We start from the raw sequence: 22538 nt of genomic DNA on the forward strand, positions 1-22538 counted from the left end.
CCAATCAAACTTGTTAATTGACTGTCAATGGCCTGTCCCTGAATATACAACATGACTGCATTATATATTTCAAATGCTGACAGGAAGACAGTTTCATTTGCATTAACTTCATAAACTGATCAACAACCAAACTGCCACATACATTTATAATGGGAAGCTGAATCATTTCAATATTCATGGAGCTCTGTAATTGTAAATTAGGTACTGGCAAACAATATAATACTGTATGTACTCTAAAATATCCTAAATTTCCCTGACCTAGTTCCTTTGTTATTCTAAAAGAGCAGTGGGAAAAGTTGTGCATCTCAGAAATTATTTCCACAGTAATTTTTGGCCTTATGAAAAATCCGTTTGCTATTTAGTTTGCAGCCAAGGTTTATAACTCCACACTTGCATAACTACGCTACAAACAGACAGACAAGGTAGTATTCATTTTTCTGGCCTTAGTTCCAGGATCTGTAAATGGTATTAAAAATAAGCCAAAATGAAAAACAACAACACTAGTTTATGCTTCCTGTGTTTCAATATCGAGTAAACACTCGTGGCCAGCAAATAAATACCAAAGCAAAAGGAAGCAAAATATCTACATGGCATATTTGAAATGCACTTCCCCACATTTAATTATCTTGAAAATCTTTGTGTAGACTATGGAAAATATCTACAAGTTATCGACAAAAGTTTAGGCACCCAAGTAGTAACTACTGCTGCAATCCACAAACCCAACTAAACTGACACCATTTCCCTTTTCAGAGCTGGACAAACAACCAAGCTCCAATGAAGGCCTTGAAACTACATGGAGAAGTTGCAACAGTTCCCAAGCAATGGCTACAACCTAGGGCAATTCTATTCTTTCCACAGACTATCGGTGTAGTGGGGCTTAGATATAAGACAGTGAAATCTTCTGATATCTAGGTACAGTGGTAACTCGGGTTACACACGCTTCAGGTTATATACGCTTCAGGTTACAAACTCAGCTAACCCAGAAATAGTGCTTCAGGTTAAGAACTTTGCTTCAGGATGAAAACAGAAATCGTGCTCCAGCGGCGCGGCAGCAGTAGGAGGCCCCATTAGCTAAAGTGGTGCTTCAGGTTAAGAACAGTTTCAGGTTAAGAATGGACCTCTGGAACGAATTAAGTACTTAACCTGAGGTACCACTGAATGACTAAAATTTATCGGTCACCTATTCAGAGGCACGTGTAGAAGTGACCACGTGCTGCTAACAATAGCAGTTATTTAACATATTTCCCCCCACACTATTTCACCCGTAATGTTAGCTCTTGCAATTACAGAGAACATACTTCTATCAGTAGAAGCTGAAAAACACACACATTAAACTTTGATCCCTCTCTTAAGCAGGTTTACTTGGAAGTGCTATGCCTTCAATAGTGTTTGTTTTCAAGTAGGTGTGATCATGGTTGCATTCTTACTGCCAGCAGCATGTTTTGCTGGAGTGGTTCACAACTTGCAAGTGTACAACAGGCATTTCTGCACACCCAGCTCCATGCTCCAAACCTTATTCCTCTTCTGGGTGACAGTGTTATTTATGTTCCCAAGCCACAGTGGGAGGAGATGAAGGGCAGAACTCTGCTCCAGTCTCATATCAGCAGTTAGATGCCACACATTCTACATAAATAAAATTTGCATTCTAGTATTTATTTCTTCTCCCCACTCCTTGCAACTTGATAACTTTTTGAATTGTATCATTTATGCCTTGATTGGTTCTTTGCTAGAGAGCTGCCTGCTGTTGTTAAGGCAAATTTCAAAGTTTGACGACAAAAGGGTTCCATTTTATAGCATCTAATTGTCAGGGTGTGTTGGACTACCTGTGTGCCAAACTTCAACTTTTTATGGTTTGGATCCATGGGTGCACAAAGACACAACTGTTCGTGCACCATCTCTGTGTGTGTCCCTGAACTGTTCTTTGTTAGCACACTAACGGAAAGCTATTTTCTCCTGAACTGGGCATTACATTTTACATATAGACAACAGCTAGAGCCTCTGTGTTTCTCTCTAAAGGTGCCCAGTAGCCATCATGTGACATTCTATCCTTTGAGGAAGCTATCAAAGCTAATATCTCTAATTTGTACCATGTGTAATCCTCCCATAATAGCATTTCAAGATGATTTGGTATTATCATCCCAGTGATTTACTCTCTTCAGATTTTGCAAAGGATTTATAATTTTTGTCAGTGCTTTTCACTTTACATATTAATTGGTAGAACAATAGAAGTGATTATTTCTCTCTGTTGGTATTATATTTCTATTACAGATAGCAGAGTAGTATTAGTTCAGCTGTGCCACTGTCCAGAATTAGATTGAACTTGCAGTTACATTAAAGCCTGGAAATTGCTTCTTGGATTGGTGGGTTGAAAGTAATAAGACTTAAGATTTAAAACATTAACATTTTATTTTAGTGTTAAGATATCTCTTATTCTAACTAGTGCTTGCTGGAATTTAAAGGATTATTCCCAATTTCCCAAATGTTGCCTTCATACAGAAGGGGATCTTGATTCATATTCTTACATTCATGTTGATTCTCACATTTCTCATACTTTCCTTACAACTACTGCTATTTTTTTAATTTTTTAGGGGGCTGAAATCTGATATACAGACATTGCTTTGCAACCCCCTCTTTTCCTTGGTTTCTTTTTCCTTCCCCATCCCTTTTCCCTTTTGTGCCATGCCTTTTGTAGATTTCAGGTTGAGAGAAAGGACTGTGTTGTTTGTATTGATACGTAAGCTATTCTGAGAGCCTTTCTGAGTGGCGAGTGGGATATAAATGCTTTAAATCGGGGATGGGGGGAGACTGTGTCTCTCCTGGTGTAGTTAGTCAATGTGCCTGAAGATGCCATATATCCCTGTGATCCTTCGATCAAAATATGTGCTATTACTGCTGCTAAGCACTTGCACAAATGTATTATGTAAAGTGGCTCTGTAACGGTGGCCTGATTCACTAACTTTGGCTTAGTGTGAACACTTGGGCTCCAGGAAAGAAGCTCAAATCCACTTTCCTCCCTTTTTGCTGGTGCCCTGAGCTTATCATGCCAACCAAATCCAGGTTCTTAGTTTAACGCTGTCCACATTAACCATGAGCTGTAACCAAGGTTATGTTACATGGTATGGTTTAGCGTGACATATGAACTAGTCAACTGAGTGGCACCAACTTTCGTTAAGTACTTTGTTTCATTTGCACGTCCTCCCCCCCCCCCCAGTAGTTTCTCAAGGTATTAAATTGCTCTCTTTTAAGTGTCAAGAAGTCATCTTAGTGTAACCATGGTAAAAAAACAACCAACCTACCCACACAACTGTATTTTCCTTGCTACTGGAACTATGATTGCATGGCTGAGCTCTGAAGTATACTTATTAAGAAGTTCAATGGAAATGGTCTCTACCTGATTATTTTTTTTTAAGTGTACCAAATCTTGATAGAAAGCTCCATGAATATCAACAAAATATGCTCTATTGATAATTTTAGCCTAACTGCGCAGAAAAAAATATGTTCCTCCATGTAGGTATCTTATGCTCACAAAAAGACTGTTTTACACTACAAAACTGTCAGAAGAAATAGAAGCTTAGGGTCAAACAGGCATGCTACAAGTAGTTATGTGATTTGCCCTCAAATGAAGTAACTTGTTTTCACAAACAGCTAATCCAGCTCAAGATGCTAGCAGTTATCTTAATTCTGCTTGAAATTCTTCAGATCTAACAATTCCAGCACATTCCCACCCCCACCCCTTATTATTATTATTATTATTATTATTATTATTATTATTATTATTTTACTTACTGGAAAATATTTATCTGGAATTTGCTACTCTACATTAAACAGAAAGATGGAGCTGCCTCAGTTCACTGAGACCTAACTGGTAAGTTTTTCAGCACTTCTTAAAACACAAAGAGGTGATCTGACAGAATCTTTTGCATGAGGGAAATGGCAAAGCCTGAAAATGGGGAAGGGGGCAGAGGAAGAACTGTGAAGTGTTCACGCCAGACATTCTAGTGCCTCTTCCTTACAAGAGAAATACATGGCTGCCAAATCAGTAAAAAATGTTAACACCAAATAAAACACAGTTCTCTCTTCCTAACTTCGTTATGTTTTTTCACCCGGGGACCAAGAACCATCTATCATCTAAGTGCACGCACATTTGTCAGAGTTCAGTTGGCATGACTAAAATTCCCTTCTTTATTGAAAATATATGAAACAGAGAGCAAAAGTTAACTGGCAGATAATAAAGCTTTCACGTGCCTTTTAAGTGTCTGCCAGAAAACAACTGACGTTGATAACCCGTATTAGATGAACAATGCTCAATGTAAGTTTTGAAAAACAGATTCCATGCCTTCATTCTGGACATTCAGTCAGTTGCCATCCGCACTAACACTACTATTATTAAAATTCTGAACTCTGCAGCAGTTCTCATCTACAGATGGAATGAGTCAAAGGAATTTCAAGGAGTCGTATGCTTGTTTAATTCCTGTTTTAATGGGTATATTAAAATTACAAATATGGAACTGTGTGATTCTGAACATGTTCTTTTAGCAGCACAGCTCACTCACAAACACTACAGAGTGAGCAGATTTTGCAGACTTCTAATGTCTCCTGAGCTTCTCCTAGACCCCCCTTTTTTGGGGGGGGGGGAGAACTAGAGTCTCTTAAAGGGCCAACCCACAGGCTTGAAGTTTTTCCTGTGTTCCATGACCTCTTGCACATTCTGCAATGCTCAAACAACAACATACTGTGGGAGGCACTCTGTTGCTCAAGCCCACGGAAAGGTGTGCCTGAAAGTCCTGGTGTTGTGGCACCTAATTCAATGGATTCCTGCCTGCCCCCTGATCACCACCTTCAGGCTCAGAGCCAGGAACCTAGCCTGCCTCCTTAGCTGGTGTTCCTGTAGCAGGCAACTGCTGGACTCCAGGGTCGTGACACCATTGCTTTTGACAACTTACAACGATGTGTTGCTTTTGAAAAACGGTCTTCAGCTGATTAATATTTTTTCCTGGCTTAATCTGGTGTTTTATTTTGACGAAATTGTTAAATCTCTTTTTGGTTTTTACCTCCTGATTTTGTGATCGGGTTTAATTTGGGTATTGTTATTGGTTTTGTCTCTTTGTTATTTGATTTCGCAGCTGCCTTTATTTTATTTCAATTAGGTGGAATATAGGTTTTTTTAATCATAAAACTAAATAAATAATAATTAAATCCCCACCAGGAATTGGGGAGAAACAGTGCTGAGGTGGGTGGTATACATGTTTTCTCATCTCCAACCCAACTAGCTGCAAATTTTGAGTATTAGGACACATCGGTCATACATACACACAATGGATCTGTGTCGGCAGGGAGATGGGGTTGGGGAGAAGGATCTGCAACTTCTTATTTAAGGTGTCAGCATGCACACCTACGTTAGTGCCCAAGTAGATCCCTACATTCCTATCATAACTAAATTCTGTTTATCTTGTTCAGGTAAACTAGTATTTAACGTACCCTTCCCAGGCAGTCTATCCATGAAGGAAGAAGGAGAATACGAACATAAGCAGAGCGCAGCAGGATCAGGGGGCAAAGGCCCATATAGTTCAACATCCTGGTCTCATGGGGGCCAACCAAATGTCTGCTGGAAGCATGCAAGCAGGACCGCAGTGCAACAGCACTCTCTCTCCTTGTGATTCTGAGCACCTGGTTTTCAGAGGCATTCTGTCTCCCTACAAGGGAGCTAGAAAATAGCCATGATGGCCAGCACTATTGGATGATGGTGGCGCTGTGGTCTAAACCACTGAGCCTCTTGGGCTTGCTGATCAGGTCAGCAGTTTGAATCCCCATGATGGGGTGAGCTCCTGTTGCTCTGTCCCAGCTCCTGCCAACCTAGCAGTTCGAAAGCACACCAGTGCAAGTAGATAAATAGGTACCACTGCAGCGGGAAGATAAACAGCGTTTCCATACGCTCTGGTTTCTGTTGTGCCAGAAGCAGTTTAGTCACGCTGGCCACATGAACCAGAAAGCTGTCTGTTGACAAACGCTGGCTCCCTTGGTCTGAAAGCGAGATGAGGGCCACAACCTCATAGTCACCTTTGACTGGACTTAACCATCCAGGGGTCCTTGACCTTTACCTTTACTGGATTTATATACCACCTTTTTGCCAAGGCCTGTAAACATGTTCACAATAGCAAACATTGATAGCCTTACTGCCCATGACTGGGAAGAAATATGTAGAAAATAAAGGGGGAAATCTGTTCCTCAAGACAAATTATATATATAAAAAATACAAAATGTAGCTACAGACAACATGGGCAAAAGGTCTCATTGGCTTCTTTGCAAGAACGAAATCCCTGTTAAGAGTGTTCAAATATATTAAAAAGGCTAGAATCCATAACTAAGTTATCTGCCTTCTGCTTTGCTCTCTACAGGATTGTACATTTCAACCGGCACTTCCCCATTTCAAAAGGGCTGGCAAAGTATTAGAAGAATTTAAAGATTGAACTTGAGAATGTGGTTCGCATCTGCCATAGTACAGGGCTGATTCCTCAGAGTCTGCTTTGATAATGCACTACCTGCTCCACTGTTTATCTGACCAGCTTACCTCCTGCCAAGCTGGATCTCACTCACCAAATGCCTCCGAATTGTCACACTCTTTTAAAAGTTTTCTCCCGAGTTCTGTTCACATCAAAACACAGTTCCAGCTCTGCTTTGATTGCAAAACCACCCTGCCATGGGCTCTAATTACATATTTACGACCTACCATTCATTGCATTTTATGCTGAAAATTTGAGGGGAAATGCATGAGATTTCCTTTACTTCTAACTCAGACTTAAAGAAACACATTTAAAAGGATTAACATCTTCCAAAGCTCACACAGAATGGAACTAAAATACTCTGAACACTCAGAACTGGTTTACAAGTAAGGTTATATGACGTTTGCTAAGCAGGATGGATGGGGGTGGAATCCAACATGGCGCCAAGTGATCGTTCCATCAGCACAAGGATTTCTGTTTGCGCAGCAGAATGCTCTCCCCCCTCCTCGCCCATGCACCCCCTAAATCTGTTCTAGAGGTTTCCCCAACCCCCTGGAGCAGATTTGAGGAGGACGTGTGGCACACAAAGGAGGAGGAAAGGGATGAAAGACCTGCTGTGCAAATGAAAATATTTGGGTTGATGTGACCCTGTAGCTGAATACCACTCCATGTGCCCCAACATACAGAGAATGGTCTTCTGTTTGAAGGCACCATATAGCATTACAGTGGTACCTCGGGTTACATACGCTTCAGGTTACATACACTTCAGGTTACAGACTCCGCTAACCCAGAAATAGTGCTTCAGGTTAAGAACTTTGCTTCAGGATGAGAACAGAAATCATGCTCCAGCTGCACGGCGGCAGCAGGAGGCCCCATTAGCTAAAGTGGTGCTTCAGGTTAAGAACAGTTTCAGGTTAAGAACGGACCTCTGGAACGAATTAAGTACTTAACCCGAGGTACCACCGTACTGATAAATATTTAAAAACCTATTCTACCCATTACAGCATCAGAACATAAGGAAAGGGAAAATGGAAGGAAGGACATTTGATGTCCATTTTCCTGAACAAAATTACTCTCCAGAAACACATGTACTTTTGCACATACTTGTATTTATAAGCACTCACCCACTGTCTTTCACACACTTCAGATGTGTTCCTATTCCCCCCCACTAACACTATCTTCATTGAAATCCATGCTCAGCAACCAACCTAGGGCTCACACATGCTCAGAAGCAGGAAAGGGATGCAATAATTTCTATGCTGTTACGTAACTAAGTAAATTCATTAGAGAAAAACCTCCCTCTTCGCTGCATATTGCTGGTAAGATCCAATGACAAGGCTCGGAGGAAGCAAAAGTCAGCACAGGGCCAAACTAAAAGAAAGGCGGAAAAATATATAGGGTGAAAATTCCACAACTGTTTTACTGAAGCCTAAGGGTCAAAATAATGTTTGCCTATGCAGGCAATACTGTTTCACTATGGTCAGACAAAAAGATGCTGCCTTAGAATGAGTTTCCAACTAACTCTACTATAACATCCATTAAATACTTCATGAGTGATAGCAGGAAACACAGGTGAAAGAGAAAGAAAAGAATGGTTGGGAGCAAGTAAAGGAATATTTTGTTGGATAAAATTAAAGACAGCTAATGATTACCTCCAAAGTCCACACACACAAATAAACCCTTCCACTTGGGTCTTTCAAACCTCAGAATGAGTTTTGAAAGGTTGCCATCATTAAGGAAAATTAAATATCAACATCCTTTGATTGAAAACTAGATGCCCAGTATTACACAGTATCATTTGGACAAACAGCATTCTCCAAACAAAACCAAGATCAATTGTGTGATAGCATATAGTTTGGATTTGATATCCCGCTTTATCACTACCCGAAGGAGTCTCAAAGCGGTTAACATTCTCCTTTCCCTTCCTCCCCCACAACAAACACTCTGTGAAGTGAGTGGGGCTGAGAGACTTCAGAGAAGTGTGACTGGCCCAAGGTCACCCAGCAGCTGCATGTGGAGGAGCAGGGAATCGAACCTGGTTCACCAGATTACGAGTCCACCACTCTTAACCACTACACCACACTCTCTGGGTACTAACCAGTAAGGAAAATGTATCAAATATGCAAGAGCGTATCGAAAGGAAAAGCTTGTAAAAGCAGGACAGCGTTTCTCCACAATCTTAAGCATTCTTGAGATCTCATTTGCTGTAAGTTATGGGATAGCTAGTTATTGCATCATCAAATCTCTGCAGCTCTTTTTGAGCTGACAGGGTCATATACTCATACAGATAAACTGGTCAAGAGCAGAACGTAGTTTAGAGAGGAAGGCCGTGCCGCACTGAAATAGGACTCTTACAGGATATTGTTCTTTTTGAATGCTTTTATTTAACATTCAATCTCTCTTAAAACTCCCACTTTATTGCTTCATTAGCATCTATGAGATTCCAAGTGAGTTCAAAAGGGGAGGGGGTGGAGAGAATAAGCACATTCAAAATAGACTTTATTGTGTGACGTTAACTCCAGACTTATTAGACTGTTAACACATCTGTACATTAAGAGGCACTTCAGACATTAACCATGTAACAGGCTAACAATAAAAGCTCACCCTCCAAAAAAGGTTTTCCCAACGCCTGCACGCAAAAACCAGAAAACTGGCACAGCTACACCTATAAACTAATTTGTATTTCAACTGCCTGTCAAAATCACTAGTTCCTGAATCGGTATATCAAATTATGGTAGATCATTTGGGCGCACACCATTTAAAAGGGTAAAAAATAGTACTTGATTTTCCAGGACGTGAGAAACTTCTCTCAGTTCTTTGGTGTGAGTTACGCACATGGCAATGCCATTCTGGAGCACAGCGAAGCAGGACTGTTAAAATGTGCTGTTTGACATTTCTATAGAATGATCACGACAAAATATCCTAGTAGACTGTGCTCTTTTTACTTGACGTGTTTTGCCATTTCACCCACATGGACGGCTTTGTCTCTTGTTCAAGAACTTCTGGAGCCCCCACCCTTCCAAAAGCACCAACCATTCTTAAAACTTAGCGGGGGGGGGGGCAGTGAGACACCAATTCAACATCAAGTTCTAACGGCTCAACAACTTCAGATACCAAAACCAGCAGGACAAGCTTTGTGCGAGGGTAATAAATAATAAGAAAAATTAGGCTGATTCTGCAGTCTGCTTCTGCAACTCTTGTTAAAGCACAGCAGTGGATAATTTTCTTTTAAAATCAAAAGCTTGATTTCAGCTACACTGCTCCCCTTTAGCAAAAATCTTGAGAGCTCTTCAAAACTCTGTAGAGAAAGTATTACACTTTTAAGTGCTGTTAGAAGACATAGCCAACTAGCGAAAGGAGAAGGCTGGTGTGAAGCTGTGAAGTTTTAAAAATGTCTAAGCAAGAATACACCCCACTTAGCCACCTCTTAATTATTTTAAGGTATGAAACAGCAAGAGAAACCCCAGCCCCTCCACCTCAAAAAATGTGAAATTTATATGAATTATAGAAGAAGGTGATTTACTTTTACTCCCCCCACAAAAGTCCCTGGACCTATTTACCTGCAATTTGGCAAGCTTTATTGATTTTGGAGGCGCTCCTGTGCATTTCATTCACTTTGGTCAAAAGGGGGAAACGATAATAGCTGCTTTTAGATTCCTCATAATAGTGAATGGAGAAGACAGAGCTTCAGCAGAGTGACTCAGAACCTGAAACACAGATCTAAATGGAGAGAGCACAGTGCATCTCAAACACTGGATTTTTTTATATAAAGAAAATGCACACAGAATCATAAAGTTGTAAGGGACCTCAAGGGTCATCTAGTTCAGCTCCTGGCACTGCAGGAATCTCAGCTTAAGCATCCATATGCAGATACAGAGTGAATCTTGGGGCCCACTCACACTCCTAATAACTACTTCATGTTCAGCTGAAGTCTGATGGGAACACAGAATTCAATTCAGGTACCTGAAATAAATAGGTGGAGCAGTTCTCCAGTTGCCGCACACAGGTTGGAAGGGAACAAAAAGACTGTTTCTAAGTCTTTAGCTAGTAAGGAAGGGGCAGAAATGAACAACCGAATATGTTTTGACATACAACATAATACTTTATTATCCTTCTGCCACAGCATGCAAGCATTGTCACTGGACTTTTGCTTTTGGCAAATCTCTGGTTTTGTAAGCTGGAACAATTGGCATGTTGCCTTTTGTTTTTTTATTACACTACTCAAATTCACGAGCTTTCAACTTCAGCATTTAGAAAAGAAGGTACATGTGATCTTTATCTACTAGACATAGTTGTCCCTTGCTAAATTTTATTTTTTATTTTTTTTTGTCTTCCTCTAAGGGTGAATTATGACCCTGGCTGTAGAGACTAACCTGCTGTTTTTTATAGTGGGCTGGCCGACTCTTTCAGAATCAGATTTATTCACAGGACATCTTTGCAGCCTACAATGCTGAACAGTAGGCCAGGCCGCATTCCTCATGGATAGATCTATTTGCAAGAGTATCAGTTGGTCTTTCTTTAAAGCAGGCTAGGCGGCTTTCCTACAAGGGTATCCACTCATAGAAAATTTCTCCCAATTGCTATATTTTCATAAGAGGCTTTGGTGACAAATTTGAAGCCTGTTTTCACTATCATGACTTGAGTGTTTGTTTGGTTTTTTGCATGATAATGGAAAGACGATGGGTGGGCATTCCACCATCATAAGGTGGTGATGCAGAAATGAGACCTTGTGTATATGGTGGTAGAGCAGGGGTTGCTAACCTCTGATCTCCAGGTGTTCTTATTGTTATTAAATTTATACCCCAACCTTCATCCCAAGAGGAGCCCAAGGTGGCAAACAGATGATCAAACATTGTTGTTGGGACTCTAGCTCCCATCAGCCCAAACCAGCATGACCCAGGGATGATGGGAGTTGGGGATTCAACAGAGGTCATAGGTTGGCTACCTACCGAGGTAAAGGGCACAAACATTTCTAGCATGCGAAGAGGAACTTGGGCCGGTTCGCAAATTTTGTCAAGGGCTTTTGGAAGATACAAATATGCACACACACCTCGTCGGAGTTTGCACTGAATGCGTGATGGGAACACAAACAGCACAACTTGTCCTGATTCATGACCTAAAGACAGTGCAATACGTTTGATGACTATGATAATGATGAAGTTCAGGTTACATAGCCCTGCAACCATTCTCTGACTCAAAAAGAGTCCTCTTCTGTGTCTGTTTTTCACATTTCACAGGTGCCAATAGCTACAAGATAAGACCATGGTCTTTTAACTAGTCAGCCAGCTCCTCCAGGGAGGCAGAGTCTACAAAAGTTCACCTTGTTGTTGTTGTTGTTGTTTAGTCGTTTAGCCGTGTCTGACTCTTCGTGACCCCATGGTCCAGAGCACACCAGGCACTCCTGTCTTCTACTGCCTCCTGCAGTTTGGTCAAACTCATGTTCGTAGCTTCAAGAACACTGTCCAACCATCTCGTCCTCTGTTGTCCCCTTCTCCTTGTGCGCTCTCCATCTTTCCCAACATTAGGGTCTTAAATGATTTACAGGTGGTACATGATACCAGTCAAGCTTGCAAAAATTTACCATTTGCCCGAAAATAAATGTTGGAAATGTAATGAGACTGAAGGTACATTCTTTCACCTTTGGTGGACATGCCCAAGGATTAAGACATTCTGGGAGATGATTTATAATGAAATGAAAAAGGTATTTAAGTATACCTTTCTGAAGAAACCAGAGGCCTTTCTCCTGGGCATGGTCGGCCAATTGGTGCCAAAGAAGGACAGAACTTTCTTTATGTATGCAACAACAGCAGCAAGAATACTCATCGCAAAGTATTGGAAGACACAAGATTTACCCACCCGGGAAGAATGGCAGATGAAGCTGATGATATGGATATGGAATTGGCGGAAATGACTGGCAGAATCCGAGACCAGGGAGAAGAGTCGGTGGAAGAAGATTGGAAAAAATTTAAAGACTATTTACAGAAATATTGTAAAATTAATGAGCTTTAGAAAAATGGTGGAATGAAGTTATATGGCTTTGGCAGAAATGTTATAAGGAACTAGGTACAGATAGATTGTTAATGTAAAAAAGGGAAAAAACAAGGTTAGAATATGTTAAGATTAATTACAGGACAGAAAACAGAGGAAGATGGAAAGGAACTGCTGAAACAGTTAATTGAAGTGGAATACAAAAAGGGAGGCGTGAGGACGTCAATGAAACAAGCGAATGAAAGATAAGCTTGAAAATACTGGAAGTGTTTTTAATTGCTCTTGTTTTGTTTTGTTAATTCAATGTTTTATGTAGTGTTTTTGTTTCTGTTTTTGTATTGTATTATATTGATGTATTTAATTCTTTTTCTTTCTTTTGTAATCTTTAAACTCTTAATAAATATTATTTTTTTAAAAAACAAAAAACATCAAAAACATTTGATCTCTTCTCATGATGTGGCCAAAGTATTGAGCCTCAGCTTCAGGATCTGTCCTTCCAGTGAGCACTCGGGGCTGATTTCCTTAAGAATGGATAGGTTTGATCTTCTTGCAGTCCATGGGACTCTCAAGAGTCTCCTCCAGCACCATAATTCAAAAGCATCAATTCCCATATAATCCTGCAGTTGGTTCTAGCTTTCTGGAAAGACAACTTCTCTTGCAGCTGTCCAAGGTCCTGTATCCTCCCTACTTGACTTGGACTTGTAACTGGACGTTGCTTGCTTCCCCTGTGAGCCTGAAGCATCCACAAAATTGGAACCACTTAGAACTAATGGTTAAGTATCTGGCCTTAAGTAATCGCAGCTCAACTGTGAAATACAAAGCTTGCGGGGGAAACTTTTCAGAAGTACACAGAAACTGGCAAATACACAAATGCAATGTTTAAGCAAAAGTACAAACAGATGTAATGTCTTTTAACACAAAAGTACATGCTGTTATTTTTCTAGCTAACACAGAACTAGTACACAATTTCAAAGAAATAAAACATAAGTATCCTGAGTCATTAAGACGGGAAATGCAACTAAGCATCAATGGAAGTTGATTAAATAATTCATTGATCACATGCTGTGACTGACTGATTATATCATGCACCCAAATTTCTTTTGGTATTACAAATATGTAATGAAAATATAGCTATATTTTCACTGAGTGGAGGTTTCTAGGCAAAGGCACTGATCTAAAACATTATGGCTTTTTAGCATGAGAAAATGCACAGAGATTTTTTTTTCATCCCATAGCTTTCAATCCTCGTCTATTTTCTGCAGAGTTTGTACTGGAAGAAATATACAGTACATTCATCATGTGAACAGCACTTTTAGTTTGCAACAGCTGCATAATCACTTCATTCATTGTCAAACTTATAATGCAGGTCCATATTATGCCTATCTTATGGAGAAAAAATGTGGGTTGGAGTTCTGTTACCCCTATTCATCCCAAACCACAATGTTCCAATGTGTTTATATCACAGACAAAAATATATTCTAGAAGATAATGGTTAAATAATGCTGAAATCCAAATTATTCTGCAGCCAAGGGTCTTTGTGGCCAATTCTATTGATTAATAGACAGACAGACAGATTTGTACCTGCACTGCTATTATGATACAACGTAACACGGCTCTGGGTTTCATCTGTCAAGTAACACTGTGCTTATTAATTTAAAATGCTTTAGAACCTCCTGCAGCTTCAGTGTGGAAGCAAAAAATGCAATGTGAATAGATGTTAGTATGTACTTCTTTTGACTAGAAATGCAACAGGTGTTAGAAGTTACAGGCTTTTTGTTCTACCTTAAAAAAAAACTTAATACTTTTTTTCTAAGAAAAAATAATAATTATGTAATTTGAAGTTCAAAACACATTGTTTTATGTAATCTATGGTTCATAGCACATTATTAGAGCATATATGATTAACCAGAAAGACATGTCACAACCTAATTAAAAATGTTTCACACACGTATTAAAGTATGTTATCTTGAGACTTTTACTAAAATAATATTTATTCTGGAGTACTGCCACACAGTTCACATCTCCCTCAAGCCTATAAGTTTTTCCCAACATAAATGAAAACTATACTGTTGATAAAGATAGAATCAATATTAGCATTTTATAAAAAGTCTATTGTGAGGGCTACTTTGCAAACAAAAATTGATTTATAATGGCCTGAACATTATTAAAGTCCACTTCTATGGTGCACAATCTAATAAATAACAAGCTAACAAAAACTTTACATAGTTCTTCTTGATCTAGTTCTAATGGCACAGCATTATTAGTTTCTCATGTATCATGTTCCCAGATACAGTGTGTTGAAAGATTTATTCATCTTGAGTTGTGCCCTAAGGTAATTGGGTTTTTAAAGAACCTGAATTCTACAATTATATCCATACCAAAAAAAATAAAAGAAAAGAAAAGACAGAACAGCCATCCTTTTTAAACTGACAAGAAACACTGAATCCCACGATTTAGGAATTTGTGTTTTAAAAGCTATTACGTTCATTTCCCTCTTTTTTATTTCTATTTTTTTTTTTTGTATTAGCCCTTCAAATTGCAAATGCTCAACTGTCACAAAAGATCAGTGTTAGTGAGCCGCCAACATTAATCTTTTGTTTGAAGTGTATGAAGACAGACAAATAAAGGAAACATCACTAAATATCATCCCGAAGAAGCAGCAGATATTGAAATGGTAAACAACAACCCATGAACACTAGTTGCAATGCTATTGGGTAGAAGAAATTTCTAAATATCAAAGATAGCGGAATCATCGTCAGCTGGTCCATAAACAAACAATAGTCAATTGACAACATTGGACCTTTTCTTCCTTGCTATACTACTGTAAATAAACATGCTCCCCTTGCCTGTCTGAATTCTACATGCCCATTTTCACAAATGCCGCAGCAGATAAGTAACACTGTCATGTCCGTTTTGTCAAGTACATGCTGATGATCCTTTTCGATCTGCAGTTTGGGAACATTATCAAGGTCAGGAGCAATCGCTCAGAAAAGCCCTCCTGATGTGCATATATCTAGTAATTTCTGCAAGAAATAAATGGCACAATAATAACACACGGTGAATCAAGTGCTTCTCTCTCTCACACGCACAAAAATTCAAAAGGCTCATTTTAATAAAAACCTTTCACATTGCACAAGGAAGGCATATGGAAGGCATCTAGTCAAATGCGGAGAGTGCATTTGTGTATATTACGCATGTACAAACCATCGACATCAAAATTGTTTACAGTGCCACACTTATCATCCTGAAGTCAAACTTCCCTATGTGTTGGGCAAATGCCCACCTCTTTCAACTCCTCTGACCTCCACTTGTGTGTGTGTGTGACAAATTGGTTGTGAGGCATTTACAACTGATGCACATATCACAAAATTATTTCTGCCAAGCTTCCTCCATGACCTGCCCGTGGGACATGACATGCTCTGAGACGCATTGCTCTATCAAACCGAATCTTTCCAGGACAATGCAAATTATGACAAATTCCATCATCCTGCATTATGCGCTTCATGCTAATCTTCCTAATTCGATAGAATCGGGAGGGTTTGCTGTTCTGCTGAAGGGCACGTTGTCTGATTGAATGATGGTGAAAGAATGTTTGCAAACCCACCCACCCCCATCTTCTAATCCCAGCTGTGGCCACCTCTGCCCTACAACCACCATCCAACCTTTTCTGCTATTGAATTTCCTGCTCAGAATTAATTCAGGATCCATGTGGTCCTTTTTGTTGTTGCTTCAGCACATAATAAAATATTGCCAAGGACTATGCTGTGGTCTCGGAGTTAAAGGGTATTTTATTTTTAGAACAGTATTCTGAAACAAATGTTGCCCACTGAGTCTTCCTGATGACTTCTCCTAGGCTGTCAGGCTGTCACATTGGGAATGCAGCTTTGCTGATAAGTTAAACCGTCTCCCATAGTGGCTTTTGAAGCAATCATTTCAATGATAGGATTCAGGCGATTTCCAGTCTCAAACACTTTTGACTTTGGGATGTTATGCTGCTGGCTCAAAGCAAACAGTCAACCTGCAAAGCATTTCTTGAAAAAAGTCTCCAAGAAAACATAAGCCTCAGACAATTCCTCATTGATTCAGAAGGTGGCAGTATTACTACACAAAAGAAGCTGGTCAGACATCATATTCTAATCCCATCTAGCAGAAACAAACATATTTAATTCCCAGAGATACATATATTTTATCCCATGGCATAATTTACTTATAACATTAAAACTCAAAAATGAAACAATTTGCAGCAATAACCATGATTATGATGTTAGTGGCATGAATGTTACTGGCCAGATTAGACTAAAATATACCTAGAACCAAAGATCAGGGGAATTTTATTATTTATTTTTAAATCATTAGCAACATCATCACTGGCAGAACTTGCATTCCTTAAAAGCATCCTCAGCTTTGGTGAGAGAAGAAATGGTTTGTTGGGACAGAAAGACTGAAATAACACACACATATATATACACACATACATAAATACACACACACACACACACACAAAATATATGCAGTATATATATATAGAGAGAGAAATGTGCAACATAATTTTTCTAAGAAAGCAGCAACAATGAAAATCTTTCCTTACAGCCACACGGGAAATGAAGACAAAAACACCAAAACAACTTACGTACCTAGAAATGTTACATTGTGGTTAAAACTTTCCTGTTCTTTAAACAAACTATCCCTATTACCAAACTGAATTTATTATCATCAGAATTCTAAAACAGAAGAACTCTACAAAACAATCTAACTTCTTAATTACTTCTTCATTAGTGATCTGTTTTATTTCAAGCAACACTCTTGTCCAGGTGAAAAATGAACTTCACATCTAGTTTATTTTTGTTCGGTAGTGTAAAAGAAGGCATATAGAAAATTAGAAGCCCTCAATATTTTAAGCCACGAGGAAGAAACGAACATTTCTCTTTCATTAGCCAGTGCAGCTGATGGTGAAGGTTTGTTCTGAATGCCACAGATATGATTCCTCTTGGGCTGCTACTTTAAATCTGAGCTCAACGACTTCTTCCGAATAACGAAGCACAACTCGTACTTCCTCTCTAGGTGAGCAAGCTTTCAAGACACGGACTTGAAGCAGCAGCTCAAATATGGGCAACTTTTGATTTAGCATTTGCATGCCAGGCTTTAAAGGGAATCTTGCGTAATCGGTTTGATGTGTTACTGAGTCTTTGTACATGCCTAATAAATACATAGCAGAGAGCCACATTAAAGTATTAGTAAGAAGAGACAGGGAGATCTTTAGCTTTGTACTTCATTCCCAGTGAGGCTCAAACCCTCAGAGGTAAATGACTATGTGAGCACCCTTTCAGAAAAGGCACCGGGTACACCCTGCGCATGCTGCAGCTTGTTGACATGAAGCAGGGCAGGCAGACACCAATAATACATGAAGTGTGGTTCAGAGGCAATTAGGATCAGTTGTCAAGGCCAGGCCATTAATGAAAGAACATGTCAGAGGAGCTGGAGACTTCAATGGTTGAGGGCAAGAAGGCGATTTAGTGTGACAGATCGAGTCCTTCCAATGTCCTCAGTGGTACATGCTAATACCAGCCTTAACAACCTTTTGTGGCAGTGTATAATGCGACTAACATGGACTTTGATTCAGCAAAATGACTGCTGCCACTGTTAGTCTGTCTCATTCCAACAACAGTAAGAGCACTGCTTCAAATAATTACCCACTTCCTTCTCCCTCCCCCTTTCTCCTTGTCTAATGCAGTGGGCTTTTATGCACGCCATACAGTTTTTTGCTAGAAGGTCACAACACTTGTCCTGCTGTTTTCTGTTTGTTTATGCAGTGTTCTTTCCTTTTTTTAAAAAAAAGAAAGAAGAAGAAGCTGAAATATATTTAAAAATGCTGCCTCGGATTAAAATAAAATTAAGAACTCAGCCTCTACTGGCTATGGGCGAAGTCAAGTGCAGGAAATCAAAGCAGGAAACACTGTCCTATCTGTGTAATCCGTGGGGCAAGGAGCAAAATGTTACTGGCAACATCTTCACCCGGTCCTTGGGATTAAAAGCAGGAGGGAAGTGCCATCCTTATCCAAATGAGATTCTGGATCTGTGCCTCTGCACTGCTGCCCATTTTGATCATAAATGGAATCAAAACCGAATGCAAATCATTTAGAAGGAAACGTACCTTCGTGAAAAACTGCTAATACTTCTTGCAAGGACGTACTCAAAGTAGCCATATTTTAATATGTGTGGAATGAAAACATTAAAAGCAACTCAAATTATTATTTCAGCCCCCTTCTTTCTTTTTTGTTGTTTTAAAATCATAAGACTTGCCTCATTTCTCTCCACAGTTTAAACCTATTACCCCATTCTACAAATATTTGCTTCTTTTCACTGCCCAAATATGCTCTTCTTATGTTTTCCTGCCTAGCTTATCCCACATGTAATAATCATATAAGAATATACTAAAAGGCAGTAGGTGTGCTGTGAAGTTATTGTAACAGGTGAAAACAAAACTGTGTATTTGATGGAAGTGGCCATTCCTTGGCAGGGTACATTCAAAAAGCCAAGCATAGAGGCAAAAGACAAAAAATAAAACCCTCACATTGATCTTTCTTCTTTGCTCCTCTCCCTTCTTTCTTTCTTACCTTTGGTCAGATGGGCCTATTTCTATCACTTGTGTCATTTAGCAATGCCTTGACTGACCTTTCCAGAGGCAATACTTAGTTATGAATGACAGGAAAGGCTGTTTCTGGTGGGATGGTTTTGCTCCCCCTCTGGTTTATTGTCACAATACCCTGCCTTCTTTCATTTTTCTCTTCCTGTAACTTTTCTTTTTCTTCCTTTAAGAAGTATGTGCACTCCTGAGGAAGTTTCTCAATGGTAATTTAAATACACAAAAAGTAAAACTGACCTATAAACTCACAGATGCTGGGTACAATCCAGAATGAAGCTCATATGCATTTTCTTAAACAACATCCTTGGATAGTACAAGATTCATTCCATTTGATAAAGTGAATGAGGGCATTCTATTAATTCCTACTTACCTATGGTGAGCGAGGGGGCACTTTGATTTTTAGTGGATAGTATGCAATGAATTGATGCTTTCAGGATAAATAATCTCTTGACTCACCCTGGAACCTACAAGGTAAGTAGAATCTGCATATTCACTTCACTGAATGGAATGAATCCCTTTCTGAAGCAATGCCTTGCCCCAGCTCTTATTTTTATTCCTGTATGCAGTTTCACTGATGTCAAGTCTGTGAGACTTATTAAGAACACCAACACTACATTCATACCAAACCTAGCAATTCAGTATTAAGAGTATAATAATGAAATATCTGAAAGGCTGCTGTATTATGTTCAGGATAAGCGATGCATTCTACTCACAGGTCTTCAAAATACAAATTCTCAACTCTGCCCCACCCCACCTATGTTGCCTCTGGGCCCCCCCCCCCCGCCAATATATGTTAGAGGTAGAGGTAGATCAATGCCCATGGCTGGTAGACTTCCAGCCCAACAATGTCTGGAAGGGTAACAGGTTCCCATTCCAGTTGTAAAGGATTTCCTCATCGCTCTTTCCTCACAACTACATGAGCTTTTCAGCAGATCTAGAACCAGCTCTTGGTTCCCAACTGATTCTACCAACTGTCAGTATCCTCTTATTTCACCTTCATCTTTTGAACTCTACAGAATCGCTTCAAGTGGGCAAATGTAGAACTCACATTACTTGTTTGGATAACATAGAGCCCAAGACTGCAGATCACCTTCAACAATTGTTGAATACTACTCTATGTAAGAAATTGTTACTTCAGATGTGGGTGGTACTGTTTGCTTGATCCACCTGAGTTTGTTATTATTCTATCATCTACCTATATCTATCTATCTATCTATCTATCTATCTATCTATCTATCTATCTATCTATCTATCTAGAATAGGCTATTTGGTGCCCTTCATGTGTCCTTGGACTCCTATGTCCCATCAGCCCCAGCATGGCCAGTGGTCAAGGATGATAGGAGCTGTAGACCAGCAATATCTGGAAGTCACCTCAGCGGCTACTGCTTATATACTGACTCAGAGTAAATCTACTGAAATTAATAAACATGCCTATGTAAGGTCCATTAATTTCAATGGGTCTTCTCAGAGTAAAACTTAGTTAGACACTACTCAAAGGCCACATCTGCAGCTTTCATTTATATTTAAGATGCTTCTTACAGTGTTGTACCACTTTAACTGTAATGGCTTCCCCTCTCCCCAAAGAATCCTGGGAAGTGCATTTTGTTAAGAGAGTTAGGAAATATCTATTCCCCTCACAGAGCCACAATTCACAGACTGAAGAAATGATTGTTAAACCACTCTGGCCATGCTCAGGGGACTTCTGAGATATGCAGATGTTTGAATTTAAAAAGTAATTAAAGGAGGGGAGGAACTTATGGCTCAACGTGGACTGAGGTTGCTCAACGGAGTCATGTTGGAAAAGAAAATGGGAAGAGTGAAGGAGTTGTATTGATTAAGCACTTAAAAGCTTATTACAGTGATCTGGAAGAGACATGCCTGTCCAGCTAGACTCCAGATCTGACTCAGTCCTGGGGATACACAATATCCTTTTGTTGCACATCCTACTTGTTCTTTATATTTGGGAAGTTTTGCTCACATCTGGGGCAAGTCTACTCTCTCAGCTTGTTTTTCCGAATATTCGCAGAAGGAGCATATTTATTAATTATCTGACTCAAGCCTGTGTAACACTAGCAACTGCTTCATCATTGAACCTGCCAGCTGAGTGCTAGTGTTTCAGCATCTAAAATGCTGTGCTATTCCTTCTTGACATAAATGTTCCCAGCAAATGCAAATTCTTCAACTTTCATTTAATGGCATAGGTACTATTGCTTCCTTTTGTAACTAAGCATTTCTAAATTGTATTCTGCCTCAATAAAGTCAAACTTAAAACAGGGCTTCCTAATTTATTAATTCATGCTTTAATAATATGTTGCTATGCGGATATGGCAATAAATATCATTAAAAGCATTAGGATCAAAGATCCCTGGATATATAGATGGCAAATGAAATTCATAAAAGGCCTCATACTTGACTAATATAAAAATATATATCTTACTTTAGAAATAGTTGTGCTTAATGAGACATCTTTCCTTGTAATTATCTTTTCCCACAAAAATGAGCTTGTTTTAATAATAAATAAATGAATACATTTTTCAAACCTAGTAGTACAGAACTGAAAGCAAACACAACTTTATTACAAATAACATCCTGTGCAGCAGTTCAGAATTGAAATAAATGAAGTAGAATGAAATCTATTATTTTAATGCATACCGACAAACAGGCGCACACAGTGACCCTCATGCCAACTAAAACACCTTGAAAACTAAAACCACCATAAACGCTGGGTGACACCAGTTATGCTGAACAGAAATAAACTGTGGGACAAAGGTGGAGAATTATGTGGTAGTCATTTTTTCTTTATCCCCTTTATCCCCAATGTAAAGGTATAGCTAATACATGTTTGTTTTTCATAAATTGTTTTACAGGGAGCGAGATGATTCAAGGGGGCTTTAAAATGAGTCAAGTAAATGGGATTTATTTTGTGGGAGGGATCTACGAGAGAAATGAGTGTCTGTGAGTAAATTACACAAAAAAAGGGAATTGATTGGAGGGGGCTGGTGTTTCGGGCTCTACCTTATACAGTGGTACCTCAAGTTACATACGCTTCAGGTTACAGACTCCGCTAACCCAGAAATATTACCTCGGGTTAAGAACTTTGCTTCAGGATGAGAACAAAAATTGCACGCCAGCAGCACAGCGAAAGCAGGAGGCCCCATTAGCTATAGTGGTGCTTCAGGTTAAGAACAGTTTCAGGTTAAAAACAGACCTCCAGAACGAATTAAGTTCTTAACCCGAGGTACCACTGTATCTATTTTGCTATCTTGGGTAAGACACTTATTGCCATCCAGTCCCGTGATCTGCATCCAACAATAACTAATCCAATCTTTCTGGGAACTTACAACCAGCGTGGGGCAACAACATCCCTCATTTGTCCTATCCCAGCCACTTGGTTGTCAAAGGTTGTC

The 22538-nt window shown here is 39.4% G+C and overlaps 1 protein-coding gene across 5 annotated transcripts in view; it reads right to left on the reverse strand.

Annotated features, from left to right (window-relative positions):
* Window positions 1–22538, reverse strand: part of DPH6 (diphthamine biosynthesis 6) — a 228915-nt gene that overhangs the window by 84518 nt on the left and 121859 nt on the right. The window contains exon 13 of one of the 5 annotated variants that reach the window (XM_079954620.1): window positions 16179–16631. The exons of the other annotated variants lie outside the window; for them this stretch is intronic. Coding sequence (XP_079810746.1) covers window positions 16608–16631 — 24 coding nt within the window. The 3' untranslated portion in view covers window positions 16179–16607. Of the gene's footprint in view, window positions 1–16178; window positions 16632–22538 lie in introns of those variants that run through there. 5 annotated transcript variants of the gene reach the window in all.

This window comes from Podarcis cretensis, assembly GCF_951804945.1.
Source record: "Podarcis cretensis genome assembly, chromosome: 1".
Taxonomy (NCBI): Eukaryota; Metazoa; Chordata; class Lepidosauria; order Squamata; family Lacertidae; genus Podarcis; species Podarcis cretensis.